The sequence below is a fragment of the Colias philodice genome, chromosome 21, assembly GCF_061535455.1.
Source record: "Colias philodice isolate Cphi_HAF_F1 chromosome 21, ilColPhil1 Martin Lab GWU primary, whole genome shotgun sequence".
Lineage (NCBI taxonomy): Eukaryota > Metazoa > Arthropoda > Insecta > Lepidoptera > Pieridae > Colias > Colias philodice.
In genome coordinates, this window is record NC_143106.1 from 4,045,785 (window position 1) to 4,066,736 (window position 20,952).

Genomic DNA, 20,952 nt, shown 5'->3' on the forward strand with positions numbered 1-20,952 from the left:
ACTTAAGCTCTACAATGTGTTGTGATTTATATATGATTTAATAACTATAATATGGAAAGATAAATTAAATATTAATCTTCCACAATATTTAAATAATATTATTCAAATTGTAATAAAAAATCTGTGTTAGTTGATTAAACTATTAAAATTACAGCTTAGGAAAGTGAAACGTCAAACGGATATTATTTTTCTAGTTAAATAAATTATCTTAATAAAACTTTATCTTAACAATTATATAGAAAACAAATAATTTGGAAAATTATAAGTACTGATTCCTATTATGTACTGATATGAAAATAATTACGAAAGCACTTGCGACATTGTTAACCAAATTCCATCAAGCTTCAATATACATTGTATATAACGTTTGACGTTATATAATTTTACCTTAATTTTACAATAAGCTATGAAATAAATTTCGAATTAATAATCAAAATTTAAATAAAATCTGACTGGATACTCGTATATGTATATTGTATAATTTTATTTCATTTTATATCAATAATTTTTAGACGTAAGTCAAACATCGATTATCTTTTACAATTATTTTGTAATAACTTAGCGGCAGCTGTTGTATTACACCCGTGATTAATCGTAAACGTTCTACGAAGCTACAATCTCGCTACAGTTCCGTAGCGCCCGGCGTAGCACGGCTACATTATAAGCGGGTTGAATGTTTGCCAAGGTCAACAATCTTTATAATCACGAAACTGTGGTAAATACGTGACGTACTTGAAATAATTTCTTAATGTTTATATTTTTAGTTCATACATTTTAATTTAGTTAACGAGTTTTGAGTGGAAACTTTTCATTAAGCTTATTTAATTAGGTACTGGCTGGGTGTTTCCGTTACAAAATACAAGTTCTAGTGTACTGTTGAAAATTATTTCAGCGATAACGTGGATTGTATTGAAAATATAATCTGATTATGATTTTGTCAGGTGTTTAAAATTTGAAATAGTTGAAGATTTCCATTTCTCTTTATGTAAATATTAGAATGAATTTTCATGACTCAAATTACGATCTATTCAATGACAATTTAGAGAACCTGCAAAATACTATCCTCATTTCACTGAATACATAAAACTAGTGTCTTATAATTTTAACAAGGCCGTGTTCAAATTCATCTATACTACAATCATAATAAAATAATTGCTACATGTTACTTTGAGGACTTTGTTATAAACAGTTAACCATTTGATAAAAGAAGTATTAGTATCTATTAATAAGGAGTTCAAAGAGACTAAAAAAAATTTATATCGTGTTAAAAAATCTTATGAAGTGTGAAAGTTCCACTAGACAGATAATAAAGAGGACATTTCGTTGGTGTTGTCAACGATAAACAAATTTAATAAAGAGGAAAATATAAGCGTGCTCTTGATATGAAATAATAAGGCGAAGTTTCTCACATTACTACCTAATGTTACCAACCGACCTTCCTCGGGTATAGCGAAGTTTAACTTGGTAACTCACTTCAGTCCTGTAATACTGGTGTTTATATAGTCTGGGGCTGTTATTCTACAATACGATTCAGGTTTCCACTTCTTATATAACTAAAATTATGTGTAAATTATGCAGTAGAAGGGACAATTAATCTTAGTTTGTAAACATTTAGTAAAATATAAACAAGCTGTAATAACCATTTATTAACAGTAACCAGGGTTTAAATAACAAATGATTGCCTGAATGCCTTAATTATTATTAATAATAAAAGGATTATAGTGTTCGTAGTATTATTGTTATTCATATTAATGATTCTTTGACAAAATGTCAAATGGAAAATATTAATACGTTTCGTGTCATTTATATTCTTTTATAGACTAAACGAGAGAACGTGCTTCGGTATAAATTTAGCCATGCTCACAACGGGGTGGTTAAGACCTCACATAATTATTAAAGTATATTTTGCATTCAGTTAGATGTTCGGAGACTTATACTTTTCATCCTATAATAACACAAAATATATCCTTTGTTCATAGCAACAGAATAAAATATTATCACTTGATGACTATAATCTTTGCGGATTTGATCAAAATAAATGAAAATAAACATTTGTATATACTATGTCACGACCAAACAAAGGCGTTTTAATTAATACTTGGTGGCCGAGCGTGACAAGCTTAGCTAGTGGAACCGAATTCCCAGAGATAACACCGATAAAGATTAATTCGATCCCAAAACCTCCGGTATACTTACAAAAATTTCATCGAATATTCCGTCGTTAAATAGAATTTATAGCAGTAATCCCTAAATGGGAACCCTTTTATATAAAAGTTACCTATGTGACAGATTTGCAATTTCGCGATATTAAATATAGGGCGGACATATTTAATAAAACATGAATAATTAATATCGAAGTTTAGTTAAATGTCAACAGAACGGTCGAGCGGGATTCGAATTCATACAATGTATCACGACGTTAGACATCTCATAACTCATTAGTCTGCGAAAACCGAGATCTAACAAAGTTTGGTAACCGATGTGAGACAGATTCGCCGTTTGTTGACTCTGCCTGTCCTCCTATTGCGTTTGTTCGAGCCTAAGTGGTAACTCATACGTGCTCCAAACTTGCTTGGAGAGTATCGGTTTCGATATACGGTGGTTATTTATGCTAATGTGTTGAGGTTGTATTCCCTAAATAAACAAAGGAATGAAAGAGAATCTTTTCATATTTTTGTAATTGATATTGAGATAGATATTAATTATTAAGCTGGTCCCCATAGTGTGAGTAGCTTCGTGCAACTGCTGCAAAGTAATTGCTGCGTGAAACAAAAATGAATGAATGTTCCTTCTTTATATGAAACACACTGTTAACAAAAATAGTAAGAAAGTAAGTGACATTAAATATTCAGAAAATGTAAAATATAATATTCAAAGTATCAGAGCCATGATATTTTTCTGGAAGAGTTCAGGTGCTTTTAAGATAACCTTATTTCACAAAGAAATAGCATTATTTTATATCAACACCTGAAATTTATAACGAAAGAATACGATGTAAGGTTTACTGAGTGGCGATGGTACGTTATAAAGCCCGTGTACATTGTCCAGGGCGTCCATAGAATAGTCAAATTTACATAGCAGTTGCGGTAGGTCATGTCTGGGCGTGGTGCTTGTACATCCATTTATAATACGGAATGAAATGTCATCGCGTTGATGGAAATGAGACAAAAATGTATGAGACGGAAATTTGAATTTATTGTAACACCAGTTGCAAATTAGGTACGTGCGGTATGTGGTGTGAGTTGAACTTAAGGTAAAATGAATTTATTATGTAAAAAAAAATGTATTGTAAAAATGCTCTTTAAAACAAATTAATTTGTCTGATCGCTGGTTTTTAGCTTTGATTAGCTACAAAAGAAAATAATATGAGGATTATTTTTATAACCATCTATACTTTATACAGTTTACGTAAGTTCTCGCCATATAAAAATAGTTTTAGCATAACACTGTAGCTGAGTAATAAATTTCAAAACAAGTACATAAACTATAAAATTTATAAGCTGTATAGTATCCGCTATTATCCGTTTCGTATCAACCAGATTATAACACCCGATTATTTTGACACAATTATAGAACAAAGTTTGTATTCCATGTAATCTCCTAATAGAGTTATATATATAGAGATTACGGTAATGCTATTATATAGTAGAGGCGTTCTATTTAAGTGATAAAAGATTTGTTTATTACAAACGAATAAAAGTTTTAAGTCTCTTCGATTAACACAATGATGAAAGGTTTTTTTATATTTAAGAACAGGATGAATGTTTATAAAATAATTTTCCATTTCCTTCCATAAAATATGTTATGTTCCACTAAACATTTCGAAGTCTAGATATCTACATTGTTAATACTTCCACGTTTTTATTTTAGTAATTCCTCAGTGGAACTTCAACAAACTTTTGTAGATGTGTTTCTAACTTCGTGTTGAGAGTTGTCACAAGAAGTGTTCGGAGTAATGTATATAGAATAACTAGACTTTTTCACTAATACACGGTGGCTGTCTCCATTTTCAATCATGAGTGGGGTGTGGTGTTTTTACTTCGTCTACTGAAAATTACTTTATAAATTACTTTTCGTTCAGTACAATAGCGTAGCCTTAACGATTGTTATTTTGTTACTAAATATACAATTTACTTGATTCAAGACGATATTTTGTTGTATTTTGATGATATTATCTCAACTTTCAATGTCACCGTATATACATATTAATAAAGCAATTTCAAACACATACAACTCAATAATTTTTTTGCTATTTAAAGAGTTAAAAGCAATTGCAATAAAGTTTTATCTCAATCAGGAATAGAGGACACACGCAAAGCCTTTGCGTACGTTCTAGCCTAGAATCGTCAGAAATTTCACCAAATAAGAGAATGTGGTGAATCGATATACCTATGTATACAAAGCAGGTGTTTGCTGAAGAAGCGTCCTCAGATAGGATTTTTCAAAACGTGATTGAGGCGTGAAAACTGGGCGCCATCCACTTTTGTGTTCCAATGTTCTATTTTTACGAGACCTGTGGATAGAAAATTGCCTTTGGGTTGAATACAAACGTATTTCAACATTTTGCGACGTGTGTTTGAGATACTGAGACATATGTTTAGTGTACACGTATATTATACGAGGAGTTTGTATTTTTTTTTACCGTCGGATCCTTGGATTCGATTCGCAATAAGAGTATAACTATATGTGACTTTATATATCGCACATGAGTGTTATTTTTTGTTATGAAAATGCTTTAAGGTTTTACATAATTAGATTAATTAAATCTGAGCAAACGAGGTCTTTATCCATAAATATGAATTATATTATTTAGTGTAACTATAGTTGAAGGAAAAGCATTTATGAATACAAATAAAAGTGATTATTTGTATACCTTTTAATAAGAGGAATTAAATATTATTTATACCTTTTTTAATAAATTGATTATTTTCAAAATTGTAAAGTACATTATGGAGAGAAGAATTTATAAGAACGCGAAAGAAAATATTGTGTTCTCTCCATTATCTCTAGTGTTTATTAATATTATTTGTAATTATTGTTGCCATCCTTTCAATAGTCTTCGAAGCTATGAACAGACAATATTGCTCTTAAAATTAAAATTCTAGTTTTGTCTTAGCTGCGATTTAACTCTCATTTTGTTCCGCTAACAATACCGATATTAAATTAAGTAGAAGCGTTGTTGAATAGAGTGGAACACTGTATAACAATAAACGGAAAGAATGAATAAAAATGCAAGTAGTGTCGCTAGTCGCTAATGCTAGTGAAAATGTGCGGTATAAGAATTTTAATTTAATTTTATCTTTAGCGCAGTTAGCATCCGATTACCCAAGGGTGTTATTATTCTAACGACTAAAGTTGTATGGAACTGAACGCTACCTGTGACGTCATTTTCCTGACCATAGATTTGAAAAGCCCCGTGGGTTTCCGCAGTGTTCTATGCAATGTCGCTTTACAAGTTTAATAGCTTTTATATTGCAATATGTATTTTGAATAGTGTTTAACTAATCTATAAGCGTTCTTACTTTATTTTTTATTATAACTTTACGTTTCTAGTGTGTGTGTGTGTGTTTATAGTATGCCAGTAAAATAATTTTCTTGTCATCGGCAGATCTGCAAAATAAATAATTTTGACATGAATTAAATTTCGTAATTTTGCGATGCATATGAGTTAACTCTCGAGAAGAAATCTATTTCTTTTAGTACAGATACTTGTTGTATATTATATGTATCGAACAGAGGGATTAACAAAGTCGGTAATACCTGATTTGGTGTTAGGTGCGAGTAAATCGGCTTATCGTCTCCCACTAAGTTATAATACCCATAAACGGCGCGACTTTTCCCGTCTCACTTTTAAACACTTCTTATGGTTTCCGAACATACAAACTGTTAACTGGAGGGGAAATTATTATGGAATTAAGGAGTCGTTCTGAAAGATATTTGTTTTGTTATTTCATAAGGATTTCTTTTATTTTAAAGCATACGCTTAAACTAAGCTACTCTAGGTTACTGACTCAGGTATTTGTGTTAATTACTTATAACTGAGGTGTTTTATTCGCATTGTTTTTAAGCCGATACTAATTATAATTATCAGTTTGAATAATACTGGTTAATTTCTTTTTTTGTAGCTTATATAAAAAGTATTGATCGGATGGTATTTGAACTGTATCCGATTAGATAAACGAGAAATATTTTTTAACCGAATATGAAATAACATGTGTAAAGAATAGGCCCGCTGAAAGAAACCATTTTTTATGCTTAATATATTTTCTAAGTGGATGCCTTATATTATTCGATTTGTTGGCAACGAACGGGGAAAAGGATCGTAGTACTCGAATTCAGAGACTAAATCGTGTAAAATTGGATACATTTATTATCCCTTTTATATCAGCTAAACGCACCGATTTAAATTTAACACCTAGTTTTCAGGATGTGTCCTTGGAATTGTCCAATGAACTGGAGCTTCTAGGCCTAAAGCTCTCCTCTAACCTCAACTTCAAAACCTTCATTGAGTCCAAGGTGCAAGTTGCCGCCAAGAAGCTGGGAATTCTCTCCAAAGTGGCGCAATTCTTCACACCGGAACAGCTCCTAAACCTTTATAAAGCTCAAGTTCGGTCGGGTGTGGAGTATTGTTCTCACCTTTGGGCTGGTGCAGCAAAATACCAACTTAGCGCCTTGGACTCGATTGAAAAACGAGCGATAAGGCTTATCGGGAATGAGGCCCTCACGACCTCGAAATTGCACAGCTTGGAACATCGTCGAAAAGTGGCTAGTTTGGCAGTCTTCTACAGGATCTATCATGGTGAATGTGCTGAAGAACTGCACAACCTGATACCTGCTTCTCCTTTTCACCACCGGTCGAGTCGACGCGGTGCTGGTCTCCACCCCTATGTCATCGACATTCCACCTATACGCACTAAGCGTCACGCTTCTTCCTTTCTCGTGCGTACCAGTAGGGAATGGAACAATCTTCCGGCCTGCGTGTTTCCTGATAATTACAATCTGGACTTATTCAAAAGAAAAGTGAATAGGCATCTATTAGGTCAGCATGCTCCATCCTAGACCATGCTTATCGCTTTCCATCAGGCGAAGCGATGGTCAAATGCTTGCCTAATCTCTAATAAAAAAAAAAAAAAAAAAAAAAAAAGAATCCAACTATTTAGGCGCAGCGAGGATGCTTTATTCTGAAACAGTATAAGTAGCATAAACAGACTGTTTTTCGAAAAAAATAGGAAAAATTTATATGCTGAGAAATGTAGAGATCATTTTTAAAAATTTACTTATGTTGGAAACATACAAAGTAATTTTAACAAGAATATGTATAAAGAAAACATAAGAAATGACGTCACAGCCTCACGCACTTCGCTAAAGGACAAAAAACGCGGAGCACTCATTTCTCTAATGGCGCAGGCAACGTAAAAAACACCCAGTTGTTCCCAGGACGTTGATCTTGGTAAAAAGAGGATGGCCTGATTGGTTGCTGAGGGTAAGCCCGTGGGTGCGATTGGCCCTTGTCAGATAAGCCCATTAAATTACTGCCTACCCGCAATTACTATTTGTAGGAATTCCAACTATAGCACCTAGAAGGATTGAATTTTGAGTGCCGCTGGGCAAATACCAATCCGTTTTCTATACATAAAATAGTACGGTACGTATTGATTCGGTCATTGAATTTGTAGCAGCTTTAGAAATGCTGCAGAAGAAGTAATTTAACATTAATGTCCCCGGAACAAATTTATATTGTGAATGTTTTGCCTATAAATGTATTATTGTTTATTCGTACTTAGAATCGCACATTATTTATAATGATACAAAACACAAAATAATATCTGAATGGAATTTCTCTGTATTTCAATTAACTTAATGTTATTTAGTAGGTCAGATTAAATGCGAGTCATATAATCCCGACCATTACCCGATTTACACTAGCTTTTTAAACAGCTTTGCTGGTGTACGAGTAACTGAAAGTTTAGTTTCAGAATTTAACACCAAGTTTTAACTTGGCTTCGGACTGTGAACTCGTCAAAAATTCACAGTTCGTTTTGAAGTCGAGTAAAAAATTATATTCGCGCGAGTGGCTTCATATAAACCCTCATTAGCGAAAACTTTTTGCTTGCAGTCAGCGTGGTCGAAAGTAAATAGAAGTACAACGTATACTTTAAAATATCCGTTACCATAAAAGCCCTACGCCGAAATAATGTAACTTCTCCCATTATTTTCTGGCAGTTTGTTTTCGGGAAATGTAATTTTGATCGTTTTAAGCCCTGCTTAAATAAAACAGTGGGTTTCCGTGCGAATTTAATCTTCTCAAGAGAAGTTGCGGATTTACGTCACGTATTTCCCGCCATATCACTTCCACTTGACATATTATGTCAAAACAAATTAACGTCTCTTGAATTTTGATATTGTAATGATAATGTCATTGTATAATTCATTATGAGTGAGTTGCAAAGTTGGACATTATACGAAATTTAATTCTTAATATAGGTAGGTAATTCTTATGTTAATGAAATTTTTTTTAAGGACCTTCAAAGGACCTTTGACGACCTTGTTGAAATTAATCTTGAAACTATTTTAATTTATAGTTATATTTATAGTAATACCTCAGAGGCAAATAAACAAATTTACTTAAGTATATAACTGGCTCAAATCCTGTTATACGGGCAAACGAATTTTCTTCAAAGATATTATGATGTAAACATAAAATAAATTTCATGTACAAATAATATAAAGATATAGTTTGTCTCTATTTTGTAATGTAAGAAAATAATAAGTATTTTTAATCAATGGTTCATGAATATCAGAACTAATACCAAATATGTACTACGTCTACACTGTTTATTTTACAATAACAAATGTAAATACAAAGTAAGACTCCTTTCATGAACAGACCTTTCGGACTATATAGTTACAGGAAATTGACTCTATTTAGTATTACTTACCCATGATAAATACTATATAGGTCACGTAGACTGATCAAACATACATTGCTTCGTGCACTACAATAGAACTGAATAGGAAACACAATTGCCGCGCAATGTAAATACATTCACGTTGAATTATAAAGTTGAAAGGTCATTTACCCTTCTCAGTACAATAGACATGTAGGGGTAACACAGAGCTTGTAAGTTGTAGACAACGCAGGTGCACTTGTTAACCGTGCCTCAGATTAAGTGGAAAACACTCATTTTGCCTTGGCATATAGAATCATCTTAAAATTATATTGCTGCTTTACATAAGTTTGATATTTTGCATTAATCAGCCATATGCGTCTTTGAGTTACGTTCATAAGTATTTGTTAATAATTTTAATATAATAATTAATTGCCAATTTAATTCTAGAATTCACAGTTGAATATTTTCCTACATAATAGTAAAACTCAGAGGAACAAACATACTGCTCTAAAACATTAAGTTTTAAAAACTTTATCGCAATGTTATTGATTCCATACAAATCGATTCGCTTCTTCTAGTTAAATAGGTTCGTGAGCGCCTTTTGGTATTGTGCGTATCACTACATAGTATAAAACAAAGTCGCTTTCCCTGTCCCTATGTCCCTATGTCCCTATGTCCCTTTGTACGCTTAAATCTTTGAAACTACGCAACGGATTTTGATGCGGTTTTTTTTAATAGATAGAGTGATTCAAGAGGAAGGTTTATATGTATAAAAACATCCATTAAATAGTGGAGAAGTACTGTTATTTTTGAGGTTTCTAATGTGATGTCGTAAAAAATTACATTTTTTTGAAAACGCAGGCTGAACCCTACGAGTTTTATCAAAATAATGTACTAAGTATTATACACATTGAAAAGGTCTACAGAAAAGTCCGCGATGGTATATGTCTATCTCTTATGGCTAACCCACAATAACTTTTTTTTGTCATTTACTTTTTACGACAAATAATGGCTAATTTTCGATGCGATTTTAACCAATACAGCATTAATCCTTAACCAATTAAATACCTTGAATACATTGTTCATTTAATATAGATCTATATGGCCCTTTACACCGTATGATTTAAGTGAATATTTTCGAAGATATTATAGATTTAAAAATTGCGGGACGTAGCGTTTGCGGCGGTTCCGGCCGGCCACCCGGCTATAATATCTATTTTATACCCGTGCGAAGCCGAAGCGGGCCGCTATGTTTTTATATACAACGTTTACAGTTTTTCTGTAGTGTATTTAGTATCAGCATTGCACCCGTGCGAAGCCGGGGCGGGTCGCTAGTAATGGATATAACGTTACCGTTTGTGAATTCTTCCATTGATGTACAAAAAGTTAGCTTCACAAGGGCAAGTGAAGCCGACTTAAAGCAGATTTTTTACGTGAGCGGCATACAAGCATTCGTGTCACTTGATAAGCAATTGTTGCTCTTAAAAGGATCTCGGGAACTCTCTTTGAAAGAATTACTTCCAAACGGATTAAGGGCAAGATTGATATATTATCGTATTATTGTATTATCTTTGGAACACGTATTTTGTGGGAAGTATACATAAATAACGGAATTGTATCTGTTTGTGACCCACGCTCATGAGTATTCTCAACAAGTTGCGAACGAGTTAAGTTACACAAAAGAAAAAGTTAGCGATAAAACAAAGTTCCACTCAATGAATACAACGGAATTCATTACTGTGAATATGGTTGTACTAGTTGATCTTTTGTGAAGATGTAGTTCTGTTGCAGTCCCGTGAAGCCATTTTTTAATTAATTCGAGTTCTATATTTAGCGTTAGTCCGAGTAAAAACTGAACGCAAGCTATTGCACGCCTCATAAGCGAAGCGTTGAGGTGGGTACTACTGTCACTTCGCGCAAAACATCTGATTTTTCAAACTTAAAATGTCTTTATGTATCATACATTGCACTTGTAAGATAATACATACACACACATATTAAGAAAAAACACTATTTTTAACGTTCATGATATTTTTGATGTCATTTTTGTTATTTAAACTAGTTAAAAAACAGTTTAAAAAAGTTCTGTCTTGGACGTCCGTGTGTCTGTATGTGCGGATCCTTTTTCTTGTTAACACGATAGCGACCGAAATACTTTACTAATCGAGTCTTTTTTTTTCTCTTACGCTTGAGTATGCTCAGGAATAGAACCCTTTCATTTTTCAGGGTCTGATTCGATGTGGTTTAATTGTTATTAAATAAACAAAAATAATAATAAATAAATATTTATTAAAAAAAAATTATGAGGCGTGCACTTTTGGATTTTCCAAATTATCTTAGAATACGATCTGAAAAGTTATTGTTTTAATTATTACACAAACACAATTTTAATTAAGAAGAAACAACATCGTTTTCTTAACTATCAGTAACAATATTTAATTACAGTGTACTGTGTACACAGTGTTATTACTGTTATTTCTCACTGGTCACAAAGTTTAATCATCTCCCGAAACTCATTTTTGTAATTACCGACCAAAATAGCTTCGCAAGAGGAACGTAAATTTCAAAATTCAAAGTATAAATGTGGCTGGGGACAAATCAGAGCCTGTAAAGTATGTCGTAATCATTCGGGATGCGTGACGAGATGTTTTTTTACGTAAAACAAAGAGACTACGATGAATGGGAACCTTTGTACACGGAGTAATCAAACGCTACAAGTCTTTTCACGGTCTAAGTGTATTTTTCTTGTTATTATCGTGTTTCTAACTAATCATTTTTTAATTTTAGCGCTATTAAGTTTAATATTTAGTATGTTAAATACATCAATTTTAAGCTTTGCAATAGTTATAGATTTTCAGATATAATGGAGTCGTTATATTGAAACCCATAGAGCACAAAATAATATTGAATATTGATTATTGATTAGTGAAACAAATGACAGTGAAATTGAGGCAGGTGTACATGTACTGTGATTGATGTGTTATATGCTCCTATTGGAAATAATTTGATGTGATATTGGTAAATAATAAGAGAATATGCAAATACAATAATTGAAAAAACACTTTTAAAATTACGCCACATATTTAGTGAATTAATTATTTATAATATTTAATAATTAATTAGTTCAAAATTAATTCAAATTATAAAGTATTGAGGGGTCCTCAATAGTCATTTTAAATTCATAGAATAATCTCAGGCTTTGAAAAGACCAGCTGTAGAAATTGGTCACAAAGTAAAAAGGATAGACGGAAATTTTAATTTTCTCGGAGCGTACTTTATAGAAATTATCAATAAAAGGCCCTATAACGGATTTAGTCAAAGTTAAAAGGAAGCGTAACCGTTAACAAGATAAGAGGGACCCGATAATGGGCTTTTTGTCGCCAACCACACTCAAGATTAAATTGCCGAAACACAAATTCGATTATAACACGCATTTTGCGGCGCACTCGCTAACAAAAACATATCATGCGCGTATTCAAAACTGGAACTTATTCCATCAGCGTTAGCTTAAAAATTCTATGCATGCTTCATGTGAGCGGGATATCTCTATGGTCAAATATCATGTCGGACATCGCTGGTCTCACGGGTGTCTGATATGCGAAATGACAGCTATTACAGGCTTATTACGTTAGGGTAAGTATATTTGGGATTTTTCAAATATTTCTCGGGAATATACGAACGTGAAAAATGGCGTGTTTTTATCGAATTTTCCTTACGCGCCTTTGTGGGTGCGTGCACAAAGTCAGTAATCGGCTTAGTACTATGGGCGGTCGATCATTTTTGTAGATGTATGTAGATTGTAGGCCTGTATGTCTTTGCATTTTAAATCTCGTTTTTCAGTTGATAGCCTATGCGGCTCTTGGAAAAGCACGGAATATACGAAAGTGACCTTTTATAGTGTACCTATCTATTTTAAAACGTTATGTTGCGGGTTTTATTTTATCTAAAAGTCTTAGCTTAAAATAGATACATTTTAAGAGAACTGTTGATATATAAAATAAAAATATTCACATAATATATTGACTATGTAAAAGATATGCACTATTATCGCAAATAAGGTCACTCATTAGTCATAGCGTTACCGTTAATTTATATTATAAATAAGTGTAATAGTCAGTAAATATGTGTATTACTATTCACTTGCAAGATCATACTCATAGCTTAGCTAAATAAAAAAAATGTGTGCGTGTACTAGTGTACACACGTAAGAAGTGAAACTTCTTTATGACCTTATTTTTCAAAATATAATTTACTATACATATTATGCAACTTTACAGAAATACGTCAAATCACGCGTGGTAGGGATAAGAGAAAGATGGCGCGTAACGGAAAAATGTCACGCGTAATGAAAAAATGTTACACTTAATTTTTTTTCCAACCCCGATAAAGAAGTTTCACTTCAATAAAAGCTTAAAATTAAAATTATATGAATCTGTAAAAGCTATACCTTAAATTATATAAACAGATATCCCTGTAATGTGGTTACAATCTATATTAATTTTTATGATCATTAAGTTTATCATTTGAATATCATATTAATAGCAGTATTAATGATGACATGATAAAACAATTTAACATATAAATATGGAAAAAGATATATATTTACATAATTAATAAGTTCAGTAATATCGCATTCGCTACAAAATGGCTACAAATCATTCCTCACTGAATTAATACCAAAAATTAATTTACATATCACCCTTCTGGTAATACATTGAAACGGGGACACAACGCGAAAATAAACAAATTAATTTGTAATTTCTGTACAAAGCAATACATTTTGGAATTTGATTTTAAAGAGGTACTTATTGAGCTTTATTTTAAACTAGCGGTCCGCCCCGGCTTCGGCCGTGGTACATATTTCGCAATAAAAGTTAGCCTATGTTCTTTCTCAGGGTCTAAAGATTATCTGTGCCAAATTTCATCAAAATCGGTCCAGTAGTTTATGCATGAAAACCATACATACATACAAACCTTTCCTCTTTATAATATTAGTATAGATTCAAAATATCTAAACATTATATTCAGTTTTGTGTTTTGTAATGACTTCGATTCATTTTAGATAAAAAAAAAAATTATAATAAAAATATATATTATAGATATTCCAGCTGGCGATTGGTTGATGTAAATTTTTCAGAAAATGTATGTCATGCAGGTTGATAGTATCGGGACAGTTGTATTTTATTTGTCTCATATGACCAGTTAAAACAGTTATCACCATGTACTTGAAAAATGGGTAATTTGATATAATTTTGTTTTGAGCTAAATATCTCGCCATGGCCATAACAAACATAATATTCACATTAACTTATGTTATCTATTATATTAATAGTAATTTTGATTATCTAATCATGAACTAAACAAACTGCTAATACAGCTTAAAATAAAGCAAAATTCACGTTATTACGCCGTAGTTTTGTGGTTAATCTGCCTTAATGCACATCAAATTAAGCGTTAAGTTTTGCTTGTCTGTGTTATAAATTACGGCTGATTATTAATCTGGGCGTAAAATGGTTGCATTGTAATCATAGATGAAAACGTTTATTGAAACGGATAATCACTGCTGTTTATTAATTTCTGGTAATAGCTTGATTCCAATTGAAAAATAATTGTTTTGATGTTATTTATGAATTCATGTTTATGTGGAACTTTTGAAAAGGATTTATTGAATTTATTTGTGACTGATGTTATTTATTCAATAGTGTTTTTAATATGTATTTGTGAAAATTTGAATTCAGATTCACAATGAAAGCAACCTTCACCGCAATCTTCGTTTTTCCAACCTCGAAAATGGAAGAAAATTTCAATTCAGTTGATTTTAATGGTTCTCTTATAAGAACTCTGTCATTTAATAATGGGATCAATTATTTTTAAATTATCCGTCAAAGAATGATGATTCTTTATGTTAAGCATTATAATTTAGGTATCTATTACATGGAAACAAAGGTTTATTTTCAATAATGCCTAAACAATAATATTGGAATTAATCGGATATCATTTCATTGAACAAGACTATCAATCTCAGTTCTGTATAGAAAGATACGTAATTGACGTAGACATACTTCAGACAATAACCGATACCAAGTATCTTTAGATATTGTCATTATATATCTCATGAGTGTCGAGTCACGCTTCTAACTCAGTGAGGTTTCCTTTAAGGTGCTCTGACGTTCCTTTGTGAAATTTAATCAGTCCCTGGAGCCTACGTATAATCTAATAATAAGCATCAATCAAACGTCAAACGTTAGGCGTACCCGCAAATTATAAGAAGTGGGCTTTAAGACAGTGCGCGCACGAGCAACTTTGTCTCCGCAACTATTTTGTCTCTCCCATCAATTGTATGGGGAGTTGCGTCGCTACGTGCGCGCACTTTCATACTAGCCCATGGGTGGAGAGACAAAATAGTTGCGGAGACAAAATAGTTGCGGAGACAAAGTTGCTCGTGCGCGCTCGCTCTAAGATATTAAATGAATGTATCGTTCTATTATATTGGGGACGCTTTTTGATCGAATTATGTCCATAGATAGAATATATGGTGAAGTTACTTGTTCTTATGTTGTTTATGATATATTCTTTCGATATTTATGAGTACTTTTAGATAAATTTTCAAACATAGCTTTCTCTATTAAGATTTTAGAACATTCGAAATGACTTTTGAAATTCAGGTAAAAAAATTGAATATAAAATTTGTATTTTATATTCAATTTTTTTAATTAAGATTGTTCTTAAAGCACATTTACTAACTTAAATTGATACACATTACTAGTTTTGAAATTAAACTACCAAACAGCTTTGCTATAAGCCATTTTCATATCTTCAATATCATTCCACATTTAGGTATAAGGCCTTGATACACGGCTTGACCAACATACGTACCTGAAACGTTTGTGCCCTACGGCTTATATAACATCATAGCCGACCTATCGGGTACCATTCGAAGGAGACTGTACGCGATAGTATCAGAATCAGTGTATTGATGTGGAAAATGAGCTTGTTTAATAATCTGAACTAGCTCGGAGCAAAATAGGTTAGGTGGAAAATAGCACTAAAATGATAAAGAGATGCGGCCTATCTCTGTTATGGACGGTGCGGCCCATTCGTATTTATGTTTTAAAGACTAGCTGGGGCTTACTATAATATTGTCCGTAGTATAATGAATCTAAAGGATGCTCTTGTTCTTTGTTTTAGACAAAGTAAAAATTATAATACACTAAATATTATATTGAATAATACCTACTACAAATAATTAAAAGTAAAAAATGTAATCGGTTTTCGCAACTATTAACTGTTATTTAATACGAACAAAAGACGATTAAATCTCTATTGTATTTTTGGTAGTAATCCATGTCATAGCTGGCGCTAAATGCCGCAATCATCTGACAACAAAATGTTCCATTTTTAACAAAATAAATAAAAAAAATTAATAATTTGATACAAAAATGATAATAATTTTTGTAGTTTCTTAAGTATAACATTTTTTCCTGGCAACAGTCTGTCCGAAAATATAAGAATGTACTTGACAAATAATATGGTTGCTAGGTAACGCAAAGATAGAAACAGAAAATAGAGAAACCGGCCATACGCGATGTGTTACCAACTTCGATCCTTTGGTTCTTTATTCGACCTTCAATTTAATTGTTCAATCGATTTGGCGACAACCCTCAGAAATATAAGTAATGTATTTTCTATTTCGTGACGAAATATTTTGATATAAACTACAAGGGCTCTAATAAATTATATAAAATAAAAAATAATGTTTATATAACTATTATAATTGATTATGATTTATGGGTAAATATACGTTCAGTTTTTTTCCATTTTAATTATTAATGAATTAATAAACACTAAGTAGCAGGCTATTTATCGGTGCCTCACGGTGCATTTACATCAAACGAACATAGAGCTAGAGCTAGAGCTAGAGCAAGATCATTCTTTCGTGACGTTTTAGTGTAAACAAAAACTCATATTCAGTGTTGTTCAGTATTAGAGCATTGCATAGATACTCCATTGAAAAGTTAAATTTGGGGTTGCGTTTCTTAGAGGACGGAATTTTATTTTTGTGATGTGTGTTATTTTTGTTCCTTGAAAAAAAATCTACAAAAAATGGTCTTATGTCATATTTTCGTAAAATGATAAAAAAAAAATTATTGAAAAATATAAATATCTCTAATTTCTGAACATTTTCGCTTACAACTTTTTTATTTCTAGTTCTACGACAAAAATTTACTGGACCAAAGTTGTAGAAAATTTAATTTGCAACAAATATTGTCAACAATTTTTTTTATCAGATAAATAGTTTAAGAGTTATATCGTAAAAACCATTTCAGCCGCTATTTTCAAGATGGCGGCCGTGGGACAAGGATGGCGACCCCACAAACTTGGTTTTAGCTTCACACTGACCCCCTCTATACATCACAAAAATAAAATTGCGTCCTCTAAACAACGCAAGGTTAGGCCTAAAAAATGTAACATTTCAATGGACTAAGAATCTTTTCGAACGCAGTAAGAACAGCGAAATAATGCTCTACGCCTGTTTATACTAAAACAATTTGACGTAGTGTGTGTAGAATGAATTCAATCGATATCAAAAATCAACCATGCCTCCTTTATAGAAAACTAGGTTTCTGCCCGCGGCTTCGCCCGCGCAGTCAAAGAAAAACCCGCATAGTTCCCGTTCCCGTGGGATTTCTGGGATTGCGTCATTTTCCCGGGATAAAAAGTAGCCTATGTCCTTTCTCGGGTATCAAAATATCTCCATACCAAATTTCATGAAAATTGGTTCAGTAGTTTAGGCGTGATTGAGTAACAGACAGACAGACAGACAGAGTTACTTTCGCATTTATAATATTAGTATGGATGTAGCACATATACAGCCACCGTTTATATAAATATACGTATAAATATTTAAGCGTTCCAAATATACAATATATTCTCTACGCCAGAAACCCTTTCGTCACACACTTATCAAGCATTCACGAAGCATTACGACGAACTATCAGTACATATTTGAAAAATGCAAGAACAAATGTATCGGGCTAACATTTTTCCTGAAGTCACGTGTCTTCAATAGACTGCTACCTTCAATGTCGTATTGTCGAGCGACGTGAATAGACTTCCTACCCGCCGGTAGGGAGGCCATAAATTTTGATCCCTCGGGATACCGTCTGACATTAAAGACGTTGTCATTGATTTCCTAAATCATACACCTTTGAGTGTTATACGCTGTTTAGTCAAATGATAATGAATTAAACCTTTCGTGGAAGATTAATTATCTTTGCTCTGATGCAAATTACAATAGTCTCAATTCGGTTTAAGGACAAAATTGCGTTATAATTAATCAATATTTGTGATATATTGAGGAATTGCTTTTAGTGTGCGTTCTATTATGTTTTTTAAAATCTGAAAATATTAAAGATGCTAATTCTCATCTTATAAAACATTTTACAAGCTGTATTCACAATTTCATAATCAGATTGACATAATATGAATAGAGGGCTTTTATTCTGTCCTTTAAATCGGATAATAGGAGTAATGTATAATGTCAGAGGGGAAAGCCATTGAGTTTAGTTATTAGCATATTGGTTGACCCAACTCCGTGTTTAGTCCGGATTACGCTTGTAATTATCGAAACACAGCGACGGTCGCGTACATTTATTTACACAATACAAAATTTAAAAGGCTGCTAACAAATTGCTGACCGGTATAAATATGTATGAATTTAAAAGCGAATGCGGTTTACGTGAAGTCGTAGTCACCCTATGTTTTGTCGACAATTTGTGTGGAAGTTAGGTCAAGCTACCGTGTTATTCTGTCAGCGGGTTTTTAAAGTCAATCTTTTGATATAAACTATTATTGTAATGTAGGTTAACATTTTTGGATAATGAACACAAATGGAAACGCGACTTTAGTCCGCATACAAAGTTAACGGAACGAATATAAGAATAAGAAAATGTTATTCATTTTAATGTCATTGAAAAGGGATGGCATGGAGGCGGTAAATGAAAATGGAGTTTCATTAATATAATAAAGTGTATTAATATCCTGCTGTAACGAAATATTGAGGGGAAATATTTTAAATCTGAAGTTATTGACTGTGACGAGGTATTGACGCCGCTTGTATATAAATTCGACTCAGCAATTGTTAAATACTGTGTTTTCGCTACAATATTGCAATTATTATGAGGAAATTTAATACGGATTCGAAAATATTTTACAAGAGACATTGTTTCGTAAATTCGTTAAGACAAAGAGAGAAGATATAGAGTAAAATAATTATAATATTACTATTAAGTCTCTATTATTATAAATGGATATGGATTAGTATCCATCCAGGTTGATTTAGGCCATCTTCTTAATGTATTTCTTAAGACATTATTCTTACTTAATAATATTATAAGTCTACAACTAAATAATTATTCTATAAGTAAATTTACCAACTAGAGTAGCGTCTATAACAATCACCGACTATTATTTACTAGAACAATTAATGATAACCTATATCTGAAGAGCTGTGAAAGCAAGAAAAGCAAATATTGTCTGAGCGTTAATCGCATAGTTAATAGGCGAACATTTTCATGTATATTTAGGTTCGGAGTACCTTTCAAAAGGCTTTGACATTATTTCTTCACTAAACCCTCGGGCAGGCTTATACGGGTCACGCTTTACCGTGGTCACGCAAACTGGAAAGTTATTTTTATTCAAATAATGCTATGTTTTTTATGTAAAAAATAAAAATCAAAAAGATAGTAAGCCAATCTGTGGTAACATTTTCTTGGCACGTGTAAGTTCCTTTTCATTATTATTGACAGAGATATTTCTTTATTACAACATATAACAAGAAAAATTGTAGGTATGCCTTTTATGAATATGAAAAAAATACGTATTTTTTAATGAGCTATATCATAATGTTAGTGCTTCAGACAAATTAAAACTAGGTACTTCTGTATTACGGTTACAGTTTTATTAATTAAAACTGCAACATAAAGTCTGCTGAAAAAAATATTTCAAGTTACCGTTCGTATTGTTTATAATAATAACTACTTTGTGTGTTTATTATTTCTTCCAGCTGAAACATATTAAAATTTCTTTATATTAGAACCTAGTAAATACACATATCACTTTTAAAACTCTCATGAAAGTGACATCTGGTGGCTTATTACTGCAAAAATATTCTTCTGAAAATATTTAATTATGAGCAGTTGATACTTGATATCACTCGAACAACGAAGGGTTCTTGAAACTTCAAAAGCCCTTATAATGCGACATTATGACCTTCCGTCAATTTTATTACGTACATTCTAAATTTTCGTCGGCCGATTCATTCAACTTTTAGTTAATTTTATATACTTAAATAAATATCATTAAGTTTTTAATTAACTTTTTAATCGCAACATGCTGCATTGTATTGTCTTATTTAAAAAAAATATATGTACCTACCTATATAAAAAAAGACGGGTTGCACTCCGGGAGTGCCGGCAGAAGTGAAAACTTGATTATTAACGTTGAGCATGTTTGATATCCATCCGTCTTACGCTTTTTCGATCAGGTCACGTGTCCTGACGCGAGTTTAAGATTTTATACCCATTACAGAAAAAGTGCTCAACGCCGCTAAACAAGTTTTCACTTCAAAAATACTTTTTATAATAAGATCCCCCTGTTATAAAAATTCATATTTTTGACATAAAGAGATAAGATAATCCCACCCCATAAAACTTATTTATGAAGATTTCGCTTTGGAAATAAAACAGATATTATAAGCATGAAGGAGGATTTTTATAAAGAACATATTTTGTGCCATAATTCAATAATACTTAGTAAAGTATAACTCTCATCGTTTGTAACACGATGAGAGTTATGTATTCCCAATAAGTTGAACGTTTTTATAATAAGTAAAAGGATATTCCTTTTTGAAACTTATCACGTCCCTCTTAATAAAGCTACTTGAATACAATTGCCAGAATTAATTCAATACGTTTGCTTCCATCCATTATATAAAAAGTTCGGAACTGGCAAACATTAATTTGAACCTTACAAGCGGTCCTGGCAACCGGAATGTGAAGTT

At 32.1% G+C, this 20,952-nt stretch overlaps 2 protein-coding genes across 3 annotated transcripts in view; both read left to right on the forward strand.

Annotated features, from left to right (window-relative positions):
• Positions 1-20,952, forward strand: part of LOC149478806 (uncharacterized) — a 216,462-nt gene that overhangs the window by 559 nt on the left and 194,951 nt on the right. The gene's annotated exons all lie outside the window — the stretch shown is intronic.
• On the forward strand, positions 5,267-7,059 carry LOC149478807 (uncharacterized). Its single transcript, XM_089709082.1, has 2 exons — positions 5,267-5,273; positions 6,389-7,059. The coding sequence occupies exons 1-2, from the start codon at positions 5,267-5,269 to the stop codon at positions 7,057-7,059; spliced, it is 678 nt and encodes a 225-aa protein (XP_089565208.1).